Raw genomic sequence first — 22,064 nt, forward strand, 5'->3', positions numbered from 1 at the left:
GTTTAATAGCGGACATCACTACTAGCAATATTGATGCAAAGGTTTTTAAGAATGTTGACAACTTCTTCGAGAATGATGACAACGTATATGGATAGAAAAATGCCGATGACACAATGGTAGCATATAAACAAAAACAGTTATAAAAAAGGAGCATTTTTTTTATTTACCTTATTAGGAGTATAATCTTCTTTGGCATAATCTTAATGTGATGCGTATAGAGAAGAATGTTTGTGATAACTTGATTAAAACATTATTAAATCTTGATGGGAAGATCAAATATAATTTGAAAACACATCTTAATTTGAAGTACATGAACATAAGATAAGAGCTTCATCCAAAAACACTTGCCAATGATAAATTTTCTATACCTCCTACATGTTACAAAATGTGTACTTAAGAGAAAGATCTTTTCCTAACAGTTCTAAAAATTATGAAGATTACTGATGTTACACTCTATAGTCAATATTTAAAAATTATTAGCTTCAGCAATATCATACTGATGTTGATATTGATAAAAAAAAAAATATTGTTGAAGATTTCTTGTGCGCTTAAAAAAGAATGATTAAGTGTCAAACAAGAAATGTCATATCTTAGACTCAAAACTTACGTCCATGGCCAACAGATCAAGTAATTCAGACACTAAATTTTGAACTGACCATGTTATATATTAAGCATCGCTAACTCTCCCTCCACAATTGCTGAAGTCTTTTGCATCAGTATTAAGCCATACGAAACTATTGGTGCTTGAAATTGTTAATTGTTACCAGACGGCATCACGCTGGTCATATATTGTTATAAATAATCATTTGTCACCATTGTCATTGAAAGACGATCGTGCCGGCCATATACCGATTTGAATCGCCGGTCGCCGCCCACAGACAACATGATGCACGACCAAGGCTGGATTGATATATAAGGTATATATTTTGGAGGTAGTTGGAGGCTCATATCATCCCTCGCTACTGTTCAAGCAAAACTTGTTCATAGAGAGAATAATGATGCTCACGTGTTGCTGAACTTTAAGGACCGGTTCTCTAGGAGTATACCTTTTTTGTACGTCGCCATATTTTGATTATCGATTTTAGTGGGCGTGTAAATTCCAGACAGGTCAATGAAAGTCTGATCAAAGAAAAAAAAATCGTATGAACACCATTTTCTTTTGTTTTTTTAGCTTCCTATGGACACTAATTTTTCTTTGAGGTTGCCCGCAAGAAAAAGAGAAAATGACGCTCTTCGACGTAAGGGACAAGTGTTTAGACTTTAAACCCCGCGCTCGTCATTATATAGCAGGTAGCGAGGCATTACCTGGAGTCATACCAGGAGTAGATCAGAGGCCAGAGGAAGGAAAGAATTTTGAGCAGTATGGCTCTCCCCTGCTCCCTTGCTCAGCCTCCTGCTCCATCACTTCCGCGCTCCCTCACCCATCGCCCATCTGCCTTGGCATCGCTGCCAGTATCTCCGGGCCGCCGCCTCCGTCAGTCGCTCTCCCTTTCACCTCAGCTTCTCCACACGAGAAGAAGCACGCGCCATTCCTCGTTTGCCCTTCTAAAGTCGGAGGTCTCTCTCTATCTCTCTCTAGCAGTAGAGCAAGATTTATTAAACCTCGAGATGCATGCCAGTTTATACTAATTAAAAAATATGACATGTCAACTCCCATGCGTGATTTATCTTATAACTAATTAATATGAATATGAGGAAACTAGATGCTTGCATTCTTGTTGGTTAGACTTGATTCACCTACCCACCCAGCCGAGAAGGATGCCCCACCTAGGGTTTGTAGAAGAGTTACCAAACATGACTTATTATAACAACTCAGGATCTCACCCAAAATAGCTAGCCGGAAGGTATTATTTGGATTTTTTGGTTCTATATAAGTACCTAAGATCTTCTCGGCAAATAACCAATGTAGGAATAAACACACGCCTGCACGGGTCATCACAGACTCCCCCCATTCAAGTGTTGATGTCCTCGCCCCTGTGGTCAGCCTTCATGAATCCGGCTGTAGTGTCCCCTAGTTCACATAGACTATGAGCCGAGTTCGCTCTGATACCATTTGTAATAATCCAGGATCTCACCCAAAAAGGCTATCCGAAATGTATTATTTGGATTTCTTGATTCTGTATAAGTATTAAAATCTATCCAGCGAATAACCGATGTGGGACTAAACATACGCCTGCACGGATCCTCATATTTATATAGGAGAAAGATAAGATATAGCTTTTCGTCGGACATGACCTTACTAACCTAGCCTCTTGCAGGAGGGCTTCATGCAGGCAGATGAAAAAGAGGAGGATCTGATTGGTGCAATAGAGGTGGAACTTGCATGCATTGAGACTTGTCTAAAGGATACTGCTGCTCTTTTTGAGGCTCTAATGTTGGTGGATTTGATGGAACGGCTTGGAATCCAAAGATACTTCGAACACCAAATCCGACGTATTTTACGCACAAGCTACATGTAAGTGCATCGATCGTGTTGGTATATATAAACTTACCTCGTGCCCTGAGTGTCTAAAGTGCCACCCAGCCAACTGTAGAGAAAGAAAAATATGAGCCAGACTCTAAATCAACCAAAATCTGGCATCTAATAAAACAAGTGTGTCATGAGATCATGACCACATCTTCAAAATTTCTTTTGAAGGTGGAGACTCCTATATATAAGGTGCGGTCATCTCGTATTTACCTAGACAGCTCTGCACGTAATTATGTTTTTCAACTGCAGGCAATGGGATGATAAGTATGGGTTGAATGATGCAAAAGCCACAGTATTAGCCTTTCGCTTGCTAAGGCTTCATGGCTACCCAGCCTCTGCAGGTATCGCGGCCTTTTTTCTCTGCTCAAATAATATCTGGATGGGAACTTTAGGGGCACACCCCGGTCCCTGCGAATTGCATGCTTGCTTGCAGGCCTAGCTGTGATGTATGCTTGTTATGGATCTTGTTCCAAGCCCATAAGCCCATATAACTCAACTAAATGAGATTGACCACTTCGTTATCCATTTGCAGGTGTTCTTATGGCTTTAGAGGATGGGAAAAAGAGCTTTTATGAATGTTTCTCCGTCGATTCACCGACCAATATATCAGCTATGTTGAACCTGTATAGATGCTCTCAGACAGGCTTCCCGTCTGAATCAAAAATCATGGGAGAAGCACAGGAATTTGCAAGGTCCCAACTCCTTAACGTCTTGTCAGAGGGGAACCCAACTCTGTTGCAGCCCAACAACCTTGGGATAGAGGTAAGACCCCCCCAAGCTGTCGCTGGAATATTGTTCTCAAAGCAAGGGAGGAAGATTGGTGTGTGTGTGTGTGTGTGTGTGTGTGTGTGTGTGTGTGTGTATTGCCTTCCATCCTTCTTTCCATATTTTTTCCTAGTAAGCAAACTTTTGCAATGTTCATGGAAAAGTGAAATTGCAACAATATGATGAACCTGTCCACATTTAGGTACTGCTAGCAGCACTATTTTAACCATTTGTACACGACATCAAATTAAATATCATGTTCCATGCACATGCCAAATACTAGAAGGTGGCCATGACACTTATTTTCAAATCATATTCTAATATCAAATGCCGGGATTTGATGTTTTTCAGCTTTAGCTAATCTGCTTTAATTTGATTTGTCTAGGTAAATTTTGCGTTGGAATTACCTCGTCGACGCCTCATGCCAAGATTAGAGGCAAGAAGCATTATAAAACAATTGTGGCCAGGAAATGAGAGTACAAGAAAATATTTGAAACTTGCAAAGTTGGACTTACAAAAGTTGCAGAAGCTATATCAACAAGAGCTGGAGGAATTGGAGAGGTCAGTATGATAAGTTATATATTTTAAGGGATGCTCACTAATTAAGATCTAGGCCATAGGATGAAAATAATAATTGCTTGCTAACCATATTCGCATCTTTCAACTGACATCTCTATCCTCACAATTAGGGCTGGCAATGAGCCTGCTTAGGTCTTGATTAGATCAACTTGGGTTAAGTCAAAAAAAACCCTCAACCCATACCCAACCCATTCATAATTAATTTCAAAAGAATAAATCTAAAGCTATTTATTTTCATACAAACCCATATTCACTTATCATCCTCAATAAGCACATTACTTATCAATTATAAATATTAATAAATAAAATCAAAATAAACTTAAAAATAAGTTATGTAGAACAGGACATCCAAAAAAAGTAAGAAAGAGAGAGAAGAAATTTAATAGGAAAAATGATAAATCCTAGACATGCTATACTCTCCACTTTTTATTTATTATATTTTATTTATTTTCTTAAATATAATTATGCAATTTTTTTAATCATCTGAACCAATATTTTAATAGAGCATGGTATATGATGTAGCTACCCCTACGTTTAGAGATTTGAGAATGAATGATACTAGCTGAAATCTTCTATCTTGAATAATCCATCCAATTCCAAAATTTTCTCACATAGTGATTCTGCACCGGCCTCTAAATGCTTCATTACTAAAATTTCTCTATAGTATGCACTTCTTTGCGCCCATACTTGTTTGTCTTGCATGCTGATCTCAATTCTGGCAATTAAAAGATAGATTTTAAAGATTTATACCCTACTTGAGTCAACTCGTTAGATTAAGAGGCTAAGCATATACCCAACCTATTTATAATAGACTTGTCTCAACTAATTCATACCTAATCCATTTATATTCTAATTGATCTCGAGTAGCTTATATATGCTCTATTTGTTAAAAAAATATCTCACCAAAATCCATTATTTTGGATGAGTTTCAATAGGTTAGTGAGTGCGGATAAAAAGTGACCATTCTTGCTCATAGCATAGTTGTGGAGAGAATCTGGGTTTGATCTTAACAGTTGAAGTGACATTCCTGCCACTATTTCAACTCTTTGAAAAAAGAAAGAAGAAAATTAAGAAAAATCATACAAGCATAAGGATTAGGATACATATATGCATACATATATAAATAAATACATATACAAATATATACACAAAAACATATATACACACACATACATTATTATACATACATATGCATGTATGTGTGTGTGCGCGCATGTGTGTGTGTGTATATATATATATAAGCGTTGTGATTTTGTAGCAACATTCTACCCAAACTGTGGAGAAACTATCATATCAAAGTACGTACGCAACATATTCTTTTAATTTTAAGTATTATTTGTGTCCTATCCCTAGGTGCAGATGCAAGTCTTGTTGCATGGACAATGAAAATAAGATCTTGGGTGTAATTAAAATTGCTCTTTATTTTATACCAAATACAAGCTAGTCATCAGCGTTGAATAAGACAATGAAAATAAGTCTTGTTGATAGGAATGGACCTAGTCATCAGCGTTGAATGAAATAGACCTAGGGCAAGTATACCGAGGAGATGAGAGTAATGGCGAACTGTCTTGCAAATGATGATAAATTTTGATGCATAATTATATTAATTTATGCAATAAGACTATTTCATCCTATTCTCGGTGAACCATATTTATCAAGAAAGATACAAATTGCAAATTATGATCCTAAATTCCAACAAGGATACTAATAAATAAAATAAAACAAAGCATACAAATGAATCAGATAACAATGGTGAAGCCTTAATTATCATCAACTTCTAAAATCTTTTCATCAGAAAAAAAAATCTATAAAATAAATTAAAAAGTTACCAATAAGAACCAAGCTATTATAACTAACCAATGATCTAGGCACAATATTGGTTCATATTCACGTGGTTGCACCCCCCTCTCTTCAATTTGAAAAGTGAGTTCTCATGACAGATCTTGGAGTGGTCACCAAGTCTTTGATTCAAGTAAATCAAAGATAGCGATGAAAATCATGACGTAGTCATTTTATCCATACAAAATCATCACTTATTTATATCTTCATCTTGTAGATCTTTGCCTTGGATATTTCAATATTCTTCTTTAGTTTTACAGATGGTGGCAGCGATGTGGGTTTGATGAAGTGAAATCTGCTCGTAAAAGCCTTGCACATGCTTTTTTTTTACTAGCACCAACTATCTACGAACCTCAATTTTCATCTTGTCGTTTGGCCTACGCCAAGGGGGTAGTCCTGATCACCTTTGTTGATGATTTCTTTGATGGCAAAAGCTGTGACCTTCAAGAGCTTCGACGCTTTAATGAGGCTTTCAGGAGGTAAAGATAGTTGATTATGTTTAACGGCAAAGAGCAACTTTATAAGGATAATCATGCAATTACGGAGGGTATAGGCTTACAAAAATTCCATAAAAAATGATCAAAATTCAGTGAAGACAATTCAATTATTTTTACTAAAAAAATATGGCAAAAAAAATAATATTATTATATTACATGATCACATGTTAATATCAACTCTTATAGAATGAATCTTGTTGCTTTTATAAAATTTTCGCCTAAAAAACAAACAACAACTCAACATTTACAAGTCACTAAAACATATTTTACTACTAAGCATTTATAATTAATTTAAATTTGATATGCTTTAATCTTTTAAAAATAATGAAGAATATATAGATGTCGTAGAACAATAATGATAATTATATCAAAATCAAATGGAGAATAGTATTACTATAATGATCACCTAATAGTCTAACTTGACCAAGTCATGATCTTAAAAGAAGAAATTGACAATGTGGATCAATCTGTTTTTTGAATTGTCGATTCAACTGAATCATAAAAGACTTAGCAATTCCATCTGAGTTTTGATTTTTTCTAATAAATATATTTCTAAATATGAGAAATTGCATGAATACCTTCGCAAAATTGTTATTTGTATGTATAACCTTTTAACTTTGTTTACACACACACACACACACACATATATATATATATATATAAAGATCTTTTAGTTATTTTAGTTTTAAGTCGTTTATTTTTTAACGACATTAGATGGTACGGATATATTTGCAAAAAAAAAAAAGAAAGAAAGATATAGATATAAATAGTAATTTAACAAGAGTATTTATGCAATTTTATATATTTAGGAGGGTATATATGCAAGAAAAAATTTAAAAAAAAAAGTCTAGTGTTTGGATTGTTTTCTTAACCAGTTGTTAGGAGAATGTCACAGTTGCTCTCAGAGAAGTGGTTCAATGCATTGAGAAATTTTCATGTTAACAAGTATCTCATGCAAATCACCAACTTTGCCGTTATTATAAAGCAGAGACTTTTGGTCGGTTTACTAACTTCAGTAGTCTGTCTCCATTCAAAGTTAATAATCTTTCATTGTTGCACTTTTATTAGTGATTATTAGCTCTACAGATTTCTACAGGCTTTTCTTTTAGATAGTGGATCAACATGCACCATTTTATTTCCACTTCCAGCATAACTATTCCCACAGCATTTTTAAATCCATACTTAATTATCAATACTCCTCCTTGTCGATTTTTTTTTTCTAGTGCTTAACTTGCTGCCTAGTCTATTTCTAGCCTTGACCCATGTTCGGTTTCCAATGAGTGTGGGGACTACCTTAGTACAATTTCTTGTCTTTTCTTCTTTTATTTTTGAGAAAAATACAATCAATAACCTTTTCTATCATTCTTCCATTCCCATGCCAGGTGGGACTCATCTCTTATCGATGATCTTCCTCAACCCAAGCTACTATTCAAAAGCGTCGATGATGTCTGTTTAGAGCTTGCAGCAGAAGCCAACAAAGTTCAGGGTCGCAACGTCCTTCCCATATTCAAGCATTTGGTAAGTACGAATTTTCTCGGTTAGTCAATTTAGACACTAAAAGCTAAGTTCTAAATAGGAGGCCAACAGCCCAAACACGAGACGTTTACACCTAATGATGACATTGAGCCCGGGCCCATCAAAGCTCCTTTTTGCCTTCTAGAGAAGTCATTCGACCAATTTAATAGTCGAAGTGAAAAAAAGCTAGAGAGATCTCCTATTAATTGGGCAACGGAACGTAATTATTTGAAACACGCAAGTGAGCATATAAATATGAACACACGTGAAATAGAATACCGTAGCACCAAAAATTCCTTAGAGGAATAGCCACACATTATTTCATACTTAAAATTCGGAGCACCAAGAAATCGTGTATAAAAGTTGCTACATGCATGCATTTGAAGCCTTCTCGATTTAAAATGCTCGGCCAGATGGAATACACATAAACACAAAATTACGGCAACAACTAGAACTCCAAACCATAAGAATCGTATAAAATCTTCGGAGAAATAATTTAATCAAAGTCCCAAAATATAACTCGAAAAGATCAAATGCTAGCAACCCAACGTGGTACGTTGACTTCGAGAGGAGCAGCTTCTCACGAGTCGCTACCAGCGAGACTGCGAGAGCATGGGAGGAGTACTAAATAGCCCGAAGAAACTTTGTTTAGATTGCTTGGGCTGGATCTTTGGGCCGGACCTTATAGCAAGTGCTCAGCTTGGGCCCGGCCTTTTAGAATTTTCCCCGTCTAACATCGAGACCCCTCTTTTTCCTGTAAAAACAAATTAAATTGGCACTCTCTTGAAGGTTTGATCTCTCGATTTATCATCGTCGATGCATGATGCAACAATCATGATTGAGAAAGTATCATACAGCACACTGTCCTAAGTGCCGTCTCAACCATAAGCATCACATAATATATATGGATGGCTCGATCGAGTTCGATCTTGAAGAAGGATATGAACTCGAACAAGATATCATATATATTTTTTTACTGCATGTCATCACAACTCAACTCAACACTAGTTCGGGTCGGTTGCATTAATCACTTTTCATCTATTCCGGTCTTTAAAGGAGAAGAAAAATTCCTCCTTAAAAGTCCTTTTGAATAAAATCATACATGTCCATAAATTGCGGGACTTTCTAGTGGTCTTTAACAGTTTGAATGAGTCAGCACACAAGCCTGGCCAATCGACCAGCTTAAGAGCATTGGAATGAGTTATGGCTCAGCACTTGCATATTTCAATCATGAGAGATTGTTTTTTTCCCCCAAACATTTGATTATAATATTTCTCACATTATATCTTTGAAATATTTAGTATCCTGAGCTTTAAGCTCTCCCATAAGCATGACTTTAGGCTTATATACGTATGTGCCGTATGCATGCGTTCAAATCAGTGGGCGGAGCTTGCAGCTTGCTTTTTGAAGGAAGCAGAATGGACGCAAAGCGAGTGCATTCCGAGCTATGAAGAATACATGAAATGCGCCACCGTCTCTGTTTCATCGAAAACGCTGGCATGGACGTCTGCATTCTTGCTGGGAGAGAAGATCACAGATGAGATGCTCAGCCACATTGGTCCTGACTCACGCTTCATGCACCTCGTTTCCCTCGTATGCCGACTTTCCAATGATCTTCCCTCCTCTTCGAGGGAGCTCGAGGAGAGAAAGCTGGCCACAGGGGTTGGCTGCTACATGAGGGACCACCCAGGCTGCACCCAGGTGGAAGCCATGGTAGGTCTCACCAATGTGATTGAGTTGGCTTGTCAGGAACTTGAGTGGGAGCTCTATCGATCAAGAGCAGTAGCGCCGGAGTTCTGCAGCCGTGCAGTCCTGGGTAATGCTCGATGTGCCCGTCTTCTTTATAGAAGGGTGGATGGCTATACCAATCCTGACGAAGAACTCATAAAACTCTCCCAAGATTTTATGTTCAACCCACTTGAATGAAGGCTGATTGAGCTAGCAGCGAAGCAATGAATTCAACGGTCTGCACACTGGTCATCTATCTGTCTGTTTCCCTCTCGCACCGTCTACGACACAATTTGAACTTACAAGCAAATTAATTCGTGCCTTATGTTAGCATAATTTTAAAAATTATATAACAATCCGCATCACCCATAATATTTTTTTTTATTAGCATAATTATATATCGACCTATATTATTTTTCTTATATGGAGCATGCATAATAGTATATATAACTGCTGAGATGTATTGAATATGATGGAACAGAGAAATAAAATTATCTTTTTTTCTTTTTTTTTCTTTTATTTTTCTCTTCTTCTGTAAATATTTTAACATAGTAAATATTTTTCTCTTATTTTCTCTTGATATATCAATCTACAATATCGGTTTTTGAGTTATTATGTCAACTCCTAACCTGCTACATATGCTTCTAAGCTACTATTACAGTTCTTAATCTACCACGTCTAAAGCTGCAAATAGATCAGCTCGACCCGTGACCCGACACAACCCAATCCAATCAGACCCAACTCGATCCGATCCGTTTTAGAGGATCCATGGGTCCAGATTTGGTCCTAAAATTAGACCCGTTCTGCTCTTTGGATCGGATCTCGGACAATCTAATCTCAACCTGACCCGGACTCGGCCTGATCCGATTTTTTTTTTTTGGATCAATTTGGATCGTTTACCCAACGACCCCATCCATACCCAACCCGAACCTGGAATACCCAATCTCTCTCTCTCTCTCTCTCTCTCTCTCTCTCTCTCTGTCTGTCTGTATCCCAATGCACTTGTCCAGCCTCAGCTCCCTCAGCCTACCGGCGGCCGAAACACTGCCACCTCCCAGTCCCCGATGTCGAAGCGGTGCGAGAGGTCCACCACCTCCAACTATGGGCACGCCACCACCAGCGCCTCCAGCCCCCGCCACCCGATCCCCATGGCCCCGGCAAGGCACATTGCTTTCAACCCCTGGCGACCACCAGCGGTGTGGAGGAGGCGTCATCGAGGGCAGAGCAGGCGGAGAGGTCTAGGGATTCGAGAGCAGAGCAGGAGTGCAAGAGGGAAGGGAGGGACTCCCGGCGGAGGACGCGGAGGGCGCGGCGGTGGAGCGCCTCCACGCGGAGGAAACTGCGGGAGACGAGGCGTAAAGACTTCCGGTCTCCGGAGTCCGGCAGCCGGTCCATGATCTGGACCAAGAGGTCCACGGATAGTACGGCCAGGATCGAATTAGGGGGCTTTTCTTTTCCTTCTCTTTCTTCTCTATTTCTTTTCTTCTCTTCCCCTTTCTCCAGAAACTTCTCTTCCTCCCTTTCCCCACTTCTGCCGTTCCTTTCTTTCCCTCTTCACCTCCTTCACTCTCTAACGCCCTCTCTCACCCGGACACATTCTCTCTCGCTCCCCAAGCCCTCTCTCTTCCTCTCTTTATTCTCCCGACTTCTTCTATTTCTCTTTTCCTCTTTTCTCCTCTCTTTTCCTCTCTTTCCCTCTATTCTCTCGGCTTCTTCTCCTCCCTTTCTTCTTCTCAACCCTCCCCTTCCCTCTTATCTCCTCACCCGAAGCCAAGAAGGAGAGGTCCTCCGCACGAGAGGGGCCGGGCCACGGCCGGCGGCGCCCTGCGGCTTGCGCCCGCGGCCAAGCCGATGCCGGCGGCTCCCGCGACGTCCGCGGCCGCTCCCCGCGACGCCGGTGACAGCTGCACACAGGTGAGTCCCCGCCCCCTACTTCCTCCTTTTCTTCCTCTTCTTTCTTTCTTTCTTTCTTCCTTTCTTTCTTTTTCTCTTTTAATTTACCTATCCTCCCGAGTAGATCGTTAGGAGGAGGGCAGGGAGAATGGAAACAAGGTGGTCGGGAGGCTTACCTATTTCAGGGGTGAACTGCAACGATCCCTGCTCCGGCGCCTCGGTGGTTGCTGGTTCAGGAATTCCTCTCTGAGGAAGAAGGAGGGGCACGATAAGAGGGCTAGAAATAGGGCTTCTTAAGCGGTGATAACCACTTTAGCGGTCGGCAGCTGTCTCTCCCTTTCGCCGGCAGCTGTACCTCCCCAAAGTAGGACTGTAGGAGGTGGTGGCCTCCAGATGGGCTGCCGACCTTGGTCCAGGTCAGCCCATCTGGCGGCCCAGGCCCAGTAGTCACAATACACTTATACACATAACAAATACTAGCAAGCTGTCCAGGACACTTATTTTCAAGTCACATTCTAACATGAAATGCAGGCATTTCAAGTCTTTTAGCTTTACGTAAATTGCTTTAATTCTAATTTGTGTAGGTAAATTTTGCATTGAATTTTTCCTGCCAATGCGTCCTGCCTAGATTAGAGACAAGAAGCATCATAAGACAATTGTGGCCAGGAAATGAGAGTACAAGAAAATATTTAAAACTTGCAAAGTTAGACTTTCAAAAGTCGCAGAAGCTATATCAACAAGAACTGAAGGAATTTGAGAGGTTAGTATGATAAGTAATATGTTTTAATGGTTGTCAACTAATTAAGATTTAAGGCCATTGGATGAAAACAATAATTGTTTGCTGAGCATATTTGGATACATTAATTGACACCACCATCCCTATAATTATGGCTGGCATTGAGCTAGCTTAGGTCAGGTTTGGATCAAATCAATTTGGGGTTGAGTTAAGAACCTCAACCCATAACCAGACCAATCATAATTAATTCCAAAAGAACAAATCCATACGCAACCTATTTATTTCATAAAAGCCCATACCTACCTATCAACCTCAAATAGCATGTTACTTATCTATATTTATAAAAATAAATAAAAGCAAAATAATCTTAAAAATAAGGTATTTAGAATGGCCGATCCAAACAAAGTAAGAAAGTGGGGGACAAAATTTAAGTGGAAAAAGCGATAATTCCAAAACATGCTACACTCTCCTCTTTCTTTTTATTATATCTTATTTATTTTCTTAACGGTTAGTTATGCAACTTTTCTAGTCAAATGAACAATCTTTATAAAGCATGGTATATGATGTAGCTATCACTTTTTTTTAGAGATTTAATAATGAATCTGGCTTAACCGGAATGTTTTATCTAGAACAACCCATCCAATTAAATTTTTTTCTCAAATCTTCATTCTACACTTGCTTTCTAAATGCTTGATCACTAAAAATATCTCTAAATATGCATTTCTTTGCACTAGTACTTGTACCCACTCTTGATCTTAGCAATTAAAAGATAGATTTTAAAGATTTATATTATACTTGCATTGACCCTTCAGGGCGACAGGCTAAATCTATACCCGATCCATTTCTAATAGAATTGATCTTAACTAATTCATACCATTTGATTTATATTCTAATTGATCTTGACTAACTTATATTATCTATTTAAAAAAAAATCAAACCAAAATCCATTATTTTGGATGAGTTTTGATGGATTAGTGAATGCAGATAAAAATTGCGACTCTTCTCATGGTGTAGACAGGGAGAGAATTTAGGTTCGATCTTGACAGGTGAAGGGGTATTCTTGCCACTATTCTCATCTCTCCGGAAAAAAAAATATTAAGAGAAAAACAAACATGCATAAGCATCCGGATATGTGTGTGTGAGCGATTTAATTTAGCTACATACACCGGAGAAATGGTCAAATCATGTATATGTACACCATATTCTTTTAATTTCTCAATATTATTGCACGGATGCTTGTCTTGTTGCATGGACTGTCAAAATAGGATCTAAGATATAACAAAGATTAACGTTAATCTTTGTTTTTGCCAAACACAAGGTCTTTGTGATTTATTAAATCTTGTAAAACTTTTTGTTTTTTGTTTTTTTCTTTTTTTTTGAGTAAGTAGATCTTAGAAACCTGAATGGCGTTTAGCGATATTAGAAAGTGGGTGGCCTTTTCCTATTTTTTTTGTTTACCGTAGTCTAAAAAGTCATGGTCAAATTAAGAATCAAACGGTATAAGACAAAATGGTGTCCCAAACTTTCGGAAGAAAGGCTTTTCGTTGAGCATTCAAAATAGAAGACTTTTCGATTGAATGTGTGGAATACGCCGTCAGTGGGCCCAGTGACTGACTGATGGTGCGGGCAGATAATGGAAGGCGGTGCGATTTGGAAGGCCAGAATGCACGAGTATAGATTGGAACGACGAAGCTTCAAAGACAAAATATGCACGAGCATAGACTGGAACGACGAAGATTCAAAGACAAAATATGCACGAGCATAGACTAGAACGACGAAGATTCAAAGACAAAATATCATATCTTAGATGAATTTATGTTGTGGTAATGTTTTAAATGACGTTAACATGTTTGCATATAGGTCCATCCTCTTATAGCAGCCAGCGAGGCATTATACCTGGAGTCGTACTACGAGTGGATCAGAGGCCAGGGAAAGGAAAGAATTTTGAGTAGTATGGCTCTCTCATTTGCTCAGCCGCCTGCTCCATCTCCATCACATCCGCGGTAGGCAAACTTTTCTAGTATTTATGGAAAAGTGAAATTGCAGCTGTACAATGAACCTATCCCTATTTAGGTACTGCTAGAAGCACTATTTGTATTGTTTTCTTTTTTTTTTTTAATTGACGGGCTGCTGTTTTCGTTTAAGAGCCATATGAAATGCCAGATTTACTAAAAAAAAAAATATTTTAAATTCTTAGCATGACGAAAAGTCGGAACTTAGAAAATTTGAGGTTGTCCCAAAAAAAAACGTGAAAGACATTTCCACTAGAAAAATCAGCAATGATAGCCCCTTTCACTTAAGGGACGAGTGTTTAGACTTTAAACCCCGCGCTCGTCATTATATAGCAGGCAGCAAGTCATTACCTGGAGTCATACCAGGAGTAGATCAGAGGCGGAGAAAAGAAAGAATTTTGAGTAGGATGGCTCTCCCCTGCTCCCTTGCTCGGCCTCATGCTCCATCACTTCCGCGCTTGCTCACCCATCGCCCATCTGCTTTGGCATCGCTGCCAGTATCTCCGGGCCGCCACCTCCGTCAGTCACTCTCGCTTTCACCTCAGCTTCTCCACACGAGAAGAAGCACGCGCCATTCCCCGTTTGCCCTTCTAAAGCCGGAGGTCTCTCTCTATCTCTCTAGCAGTAGAGCAAGATTTATTAAACCTCAAGATGCATGCCAGTTTATACTAATTAATTAAAAAATATGATATGTCAACTCCCACGTATGATTTATCTTATAACTAATATGGATATGTGAAAACTAGATGCTTGCGTTCTTGTTGGTTAGACTTGTTTCACCTCCCCACCCAGCTGAGTAGGATGCCCGACAAAATAATGAACGCTCTGATACCATTTGTAATAATCTAGGACTTCACTCAGAAAGGCTATCTGAAATATATTATTTGGATTTTTTTATTCTATATAAGTATCCAAAATCTATCCAACGAATAATCGATGTGGGACTAAACACATGCCTGCATGAATCTTCACATTTATATAGGAGAAAGATAAAGATAAAGCTTTTTGTCGAACATGATCTTACCAACCTAGCCTCTTGCAGGAGGGCTTCATGCAGGCAGAGGAAAAAGAGGAGGATCTGATTGGTGCAATAGAGGTGGAACTTGCATCCATTGAGACTTGTCTAATGGATACTGCTGCTCTTTTTGAGGCTCTAATGTTGGTGGATTTGATGGAACGGCTTGGAATCCAAAGATACTTCGAACACCAAATTCGACGTATTTTACGCACAAGCTACATGTAAGTGCATCGATCGTGTTAGTATATATAGACGCACTTCATGCCCTGAGTGTATAAAGTGCCACCCAGCCAACTGTAGAGAAGGAAAATATGAACCAGACTCTAAATCAACAGAAATTTGGCATCTAATAAAACAATTGTGTCATGAGATCATGACCACATCTTCAAAATTTCTTTTGAAGGTGGAGATTCCTATATATAAGGTGCGGTCATCTCGTATTTACCTAAACAGCTCTGCACGTAATTATGTTTTTCAACTGCAGGCAATGGGATTATAAGTATGGGTTGAATGATGCAAAAGCCACAGTATTAGCCTTTCGCTTGCTGAGGCATTACGGCCATCCCGTCTCTGCAGGTATTGACGCACGGCCTTTTCGCTCTGCTCAAATAATATCTGGATGGGAACTTGAGGGGCACACCCCGGTCCCTGCGAATTGCATGCTTGCTTGCAGGCCTAGCTGTGATTTATGCTTGTTATGGATCTTGTTCCAAGCCCATAAGCCCATATAACTCAACTAAATGAGATTGACCACTTCGTTATCCATTTGCAGGTGTTCTTATGGCTTTAGAGGATGGGAAAAAGAGCTTTTATGAATGTTTCTCCGTCGATTCACCGACCAATATATCAGCTATGTTGAACCTGTATAGATGCTCTCAGACAGGCTTCCCGTCTGAATCAAAAATCATGGGAGAAGCACAGGAATTTGCAAGGTCCCAACTCCTTAACGTCTTGTCAGAGGGGAACCCAACTCTGTTGCAGCCCAACAACCTTGGGATAGAGGTAAGACACCCCCAAGCTGTCGCTGGAATATTGTTCTTAAGGCAAGGGAGGAAGATTGTGTGTAAGCAAACTTTTGCAATGTTTATGGAAACGTGAAATTGCAACTATATGATGAACCTGTCCACATTTAGGCACTGCTAGCAGCAATATTTTAACCATTTGTACACGACATCAAATTAAATATCATGTTCCATGCACATGCCAAATACTAGAAGGTGGCCATGACGCTTATTTTCAAATCATATTCTAATATCAATTGCCGGGATTTGACGTTTTTCAGCTTTATCTAATCTGCTTTAATCTGATTTGTCTAGGTAAATTTTGCATTGGAATTACCTCGCCAACGCCTCATGCCACGATTAGAGTCAAGAAGCATTATAAAACAATTGTGGCCAGGAAATGAGAGCACAAGAAAATATTTAAAACTTGCAAAGTTGGACTTGAAAAAGTTGCAGAAGCTATATCAACAAGAGCTGGAGGAATTGGAGAGGTCAGTATGATAAGTCATATATTTTAAGGGATGCTAACTAATTAAGATCTAGGACATAGGATGAAAATAATAATTTCTTGCTAACCATATTCGCATCTGTCAACTGATATCTCTATCCTCACAGCTTAGGTCTTGATGAGATCAACTTGGGGTTGAGTCAAAAAAAAAAACCTCAACCCATACCCAACCCATTCATATTAATTTCAAAAGAATAAATCTAAAGCTATTTATTTTCGTAAAAACCAAAATTCACCTATCATCCTCAATCAGCACATTACTTATCAATTATAAATATTAATAAATAAAAGCGAAATAAATTTAAAAATTAGTTTTGTAGAATAGGACATCCAAAAAAAGTATGAAAGTGAGAGAAGCAATTTAAGAGGAAAAAAAGATAAATCCTAGACATTCTATATTCTCCACCTTTTATTTATTATATTTTATTTATTTATTTAAATATTAATTATGCAATTTTTCTAATCATCCGAACCAATCTTCTAATAGAGCATGGTATATGATGTGGCTGCCACTAATTTTAGAAATTTGAGAATGAATCTTACTAGCCGGAATCTTATATCTAGAATAATCCATCCAATTCAAAATTTTTCTCAAAATCTTGATTGTGCACCTGCTTTCTAAATGCTTTGTTACTAAAAATATCTATATAATATTCACTTCTTTGCACCCATACTTGTACTTATTCTAGCAACTAATTGCTAGAATTTGAAGATTTATTTTCTCCTTGCATCGACTCACCAAGCCAATTAAGAGGATAAACCTAAGCCTGACCCATTTGTAATAGAATTGGTCTCAACTAATTCATACCTGGTCCATTTATTTTCTAATTTATCCCAACTAATTATATATCTGATCTAATTAGATATAAAAAGAGTTGTATATGTGTATGTGATTTTCTAGCAACATATAACCAAGATCTTGGAGAAAAGCTAAGATCAAGTACATATACAACATATTCTTTTAATTTGACAATATTATTTTGAGCCCTATCCTGTATTTGGAAGGAAGGTTCTCCCTTCATAACTTGGAGCGGTCACCAAGTGTTTGACTCAAGTAAATGGAAGATAGCAATGAAAATCATGATCTAGTGATTTTATCTAGACATCATCACATATTTTTATCTTCATCTTGTAGCTCTTTGCCATGGATATTTCGATATTCTATGTTAACTTTTGCAGATGGTGGCAGCAATTTGGGTTTGATGAAATGAAACGTGGACGTAAGAGGCTTATACAAAGTTACTTTATAGTGGTACCAATTATCTATGAACCTCAATTTTCATCTTTTCGGCTAGCCTATACCAAGTGTATAGCTTTGATCACCATTCTTGATGATCTCTTTGATGACAAAAACTATGACCTTCAAGAACTTCGGCGCTTCAACGAGGCTTTCAGGAGGTAAGTATATTTGATTATGTTTAACGGCCCCGCATCTCCCCCCCCCCCCAAAAAAAAAAACCGACCATTTCAATGAAATGATTGGAAACACCAACTCAATAACCTAAAATGTTCTCGATTTGGAGGAGGCAGCCCAATTTCTCAGCATGTTTCATGCTTAGCAAAGTTGGTCTTTGGATGGTCTTCTCAACATGTATCCAATTGCTAGGAGAATGTCACTAGCAAATTGTTTTGTTTTTCTCAGAGAAGTTGTTCAACACATGGGGGAATTTTCATGTCAATAAGGATCTCATGCAAATCGCCTACCTTGCGACTATTATAAAGCAAAGAGTTTGGGAGGATGACTAACTTCAGAAGTCTCTGTCTCCATTCAAACTTTCGATAACTACTAATAGTATTCCATTCTTGCATTTTTATTGGTGATTCTGAGTTCCATAGATTTATACGCATTTTTCTTTTAAATAGTGAATTAACAAGCACCACTTTATTTCCACCTCCGGTGTAATTATTCCTACAACATTTTTTAAATCCATACCAAATTATCAAACGATCCTCCTTGTCGAATTTTTTCTAGTGCTTAACTTCTCCGTGCCTATTAACAGAACAACCACAATCTAGTTCTAGCCGACCCATGTCTGGGTTCCAATCAGCGTAGAGACTAGCTTAATTAGCATAACATCTTACCTTATCCTTTTTTTTAAAAAAAAAAAAATTATTTTTGAGGAAAGCATGATCAATGCCATGGATTGATGTCGATTATCCATTTCTAGCACCCAGAGAGCCACCTATACCAACAAGTTTGAACATGGAACCTCCTCTAATTGAAGGAAGGGTGCAATCATTAGGCTGTAAACCGATTTAGAATGTTTGGATTAAAAGCCTTTTCTATCATTCTTAATTTCTCTTCCATGCCAGGTGGGACTCATCTCTTATCAATGATCTTCCTCAACATAAGCTAGCATTCGAAGGCATAGACGGTACCTATCTAGAGCTGGCAGCAGAAGCCAACCGAGTTCAGGGTCGCGACATCCTTCCCATATTCAGGCATATGGTAAGTATGAATTTTCTCAATTAATCAATTTAGATGCTGAAAGCTAAGTTCTAGCAGGAGGACAATAACCCAAAGATTAGACATTCAGTCCTAATGACATTAGCCCAGGTCCATCAACGGCTTTGGCCGCACCTCTTTCCGACCTTTTTAAGAAGTCATTCGGCCAATTTAAAAGAAGAAATGAAATATAGCTAACGAGGTCTCGTATTAGTTTGGATTGGTTACATAATTCCTTTTCCTCTGTCCTTCTCTTTAACGGAAGAACAAAACTCTCCTTAAGTCTCTTTTTAAATAAAATCCCTGTCGATAAATTGCTGGACTTTCTAGTGTCCTAACAATTTAAATGGGTCAGCACGCAAGTCTGGCCAACTGATCAACTAAAAAGCATTGGAATGAGTTATAGTTCAGCAGTTGCAACTGTCTTATATTTAGATTTCCATATTTCAAACATGAGAGATTTTTTTAAAAAATATTTAATTGGAATATTTCTCATGTCATATCTTTGAACTAATTAAGTCCTGAACCATATAGGCTCTCTCACAAGCACAACAATAGGCTTATATATCGTATGCATGCGTTCATTTCAGTGGGCAGAGTTTGTAGCTTCCTTTCTAAAGGAAGCAGAATGGTTGCACAGCGAACGCATTCCGACCTACGAAGAATACATGCAATGCGCCAAGGACACTATTGGAACGAAAATGGTAACAGGGACATCTGCATTCTTTCTGGGAGAGAAGATCACAGATGAGATGCTCCGCCACATTGGTCCTGACTCACGCTTCATGCACCTCGTTTCCGTCGTATGCCGACTTTCCAATGATCTTGCCTCCTTTTCGAGGGAGCTCGAGGAGGGAAAGCAGGCCACGGGGGTTGGCTGCTACATGAGGGACCACCCAGGCTGCACCCAGGAGGAAGCCATGGTAGGTCTCACCAATGTGATTGAGTTGGCCTGTCAGGAACTGGAGTGGGAGCTCTATCGATCAAGAGCAGGAGTGCCGGAGTTCTGTAGCCGTGCACTCCTGAGTAATGCTCGGGGTGCCCGTCTTCTTTACAGAAGGATGGATGGCTTTAGCAATTCCGATGAAGAATTCATGAAGCTCTTCCAAGATTTTATGTTTAACCCACTTGAATGAAGGCTTCTTGAGCCTGCAGCGAAGCAATGAATTCAGCAGTTCGCACCAAGTCTATGACACAATTTGAACTTGTAAGCAAATTAATTCGAAAAAATTATATCATAAACCCCTTGTTTTCATCTCTTTTAGATACACAAAAAATTTGAGAAAAATAGTGAAAAAATTCTAAAAAAATTCTTCTTCCTCTTAGCCACTTCCGAATTTTGTTTTTACATTTTCATTCAGTTTATTTAGTTCTTTTCATACGCTCTTTGCTGGATCTGCAAGTTCGATCGGGTTCGCTTTGACTTCTTCCGAGACGTGTCAAAGAAGAAGTTGTAGGGTCATCGTATCTCCGAGAAGGATTGCCGGAAGACCCGTACGTGGGGGCAAATACTTCTTTGGGACAGCGTCTACGCGCTTCGACCTTTCTTCAATCATGCTACTTTCTTTTACTTTTATTTTTGATTTAATATTAGTAGATTTGTAGGATTTGAAATTTTATGATATAAATTTATTAAATGCATAGATTTATTTTGTGCTAGATTAGATTTATTTTGCATTGAAATAAAATTATTTAGATGCCGAATAATATGCATGTATATTATTTCCTTTAAAATTTTTCATTAATTGAATTAATATAGTTATTTATTTATTTATATGATATATTGATAACAATACGTATGTGCCGTATGCATGCGTTCAAATCAGTGGGCGGAGCTTGCAGCCTGCTTTTTGAAGGAAGCAGAATGGACGCAAAGTGAGTGCATTCCGAGCTATGAAGAATACATGAAATGCGCCACCGTCTCTATTTCATCCAAAACGCTGGCATGGACGTCTGCATTCTTGCTGGGAGAGAAGATCACAGATGAGATGCTCAGCCACATTGGTCCTGACTCACGCTTCATGCACCTCGTTTCCCTCGTATGCCGACTTTCCAATGATCTTGCCTCCTCTTCGAGGGAGCTCGAGGAGGGAAAGCTGGCCACAGGGGTTGGCTGCTACATGAGGGACCACCCAGGCTGCACGCAGGTGGAAGCCATGGTAGGTCTCACCAGTGTGATTGAGTTGGCCTGTCAGGAACTGGAGTGGGAGCTCTATCGATCAAGAGCAGTAGCGCCGGAGTTCTGTAGCCGTGCAGTCCTGGGTAATGCTCGAGGTGCCCGTCTTCTTTACAGAAGGGTGGATGGCTATACCAATCCTGACGAAGAACTCATGAAACTCTCCCAAGATTTTATGTTTAACCCACTTGAATGAAGGCTGATTGAGCTAGCAGCGAAGCAATGAATTCAACGGTCTGCACACTGGTCATCTATCTGTCTGTTTCCCTCTCGCACCGTCTACAAAACAATTTGAACTTGTAAGCAAATTAATTTGTGCCTTAGCATAATTTTAGAAATTATGTAACAATCTGCATCACCCATAATATTTTTTTCTATTAGCATAATCACATATCGATCTATATTATTTTTCTTATATGGAGTATGTATACTAGTATATATAACTCCTGAAATATATTGAATATGATGGAACAGAGAAATAAAATTACTTTTTTTTTCTTTTTTTTCTTTTGTTTTTCTCTTCTTCTATAAATATTTTAACATAGTAAATATTTTTCTCTTATTCCCTCTTGATATATAAATCTACAATATCGATTTTGGAGTTATTATGTCAATTCCTAATTTGCTACATCTTCTTCTAAGCTATTATTACAGTTTTTAATCTACCACGTCTAAAGCTGCAAATAGATCAGCTCGACTCGTGACCTGACACAACCCAATCCGACTCGATTTGACCCGTTTTAGAGGACCCTTGGGTCCAGATTGTTGGTTCTAAAATTAGACCCGTTCTGTTTTTTGGATCAGATCTCGGACAACCCAATCTCGATCTGACCCGGACTCGACCCGATCCGACTTTTTTTTTTTTTTTTTTGGATCAATTT

The 22,064-nt window shown here is 38.6% G+C and overlaps 1 protein-coding gene across 1 annotated transcript; it reads left to right on the plus strand.

Annotated features, from left to right (window-relative positions):
- The first annotated feature begins 1,288 nt into the window (after positions 1-1,288).
- LOC120105437 (uncharacterized) lies at positions 1,289-21,572 on the plus strand. Its single transcript, XM_089928051.1, has 17 exons — positions 1,289-1,557; positions 2,259-2,455; positions 2,720-2,811; positions 3,003-3,232; positions 3,621-3,796; positions 5,914-6,132; positions 7,533-7,668; positions 9,046-9,588; positions 10,816-11,307; positions 15,077-15,273; positions 15,537-15,628; positions 15,825-16,054; positions 16,369-16,544; positions 17,741-17,959; positions 18,875-19,010; positions 19,598-20,214; positions 20,834-21,572. Exons 1-16 carry the CDS (start codon positions 1,363-1,365, stop codon positions 20,141-20,143), a joined length of 3,876 nt encoding a protein of 1,291 aa, XP_089784177.1. The 5' UTR covers positions 1,289-1,362; the 3' UTR covers positions 20,144-20,214; positions 20,834-21,572.
- The last annotated feature ends 492 nt before the right edge of the window (positions 21,573-22,064 follow it).

The sequence above is a fragment of the Phoenix dactylifera genome, chromosome 17 (genome assembly GCF_051530095.1).
Source record: "Phoenix dactylifera cultivar Ajwa chromosome 17, Ajwa_hap1_PhDact_Kaust_v1.1, whole genome shotgun sequence".
Classification (NCBI taxonomy): domain Eukaryota; kingdom Viridiplantae; phylum Streptophyta; class Magnoliopsida; order Arecales; family Arecaceae; genus Phoenix; species Phoenix dactylifera.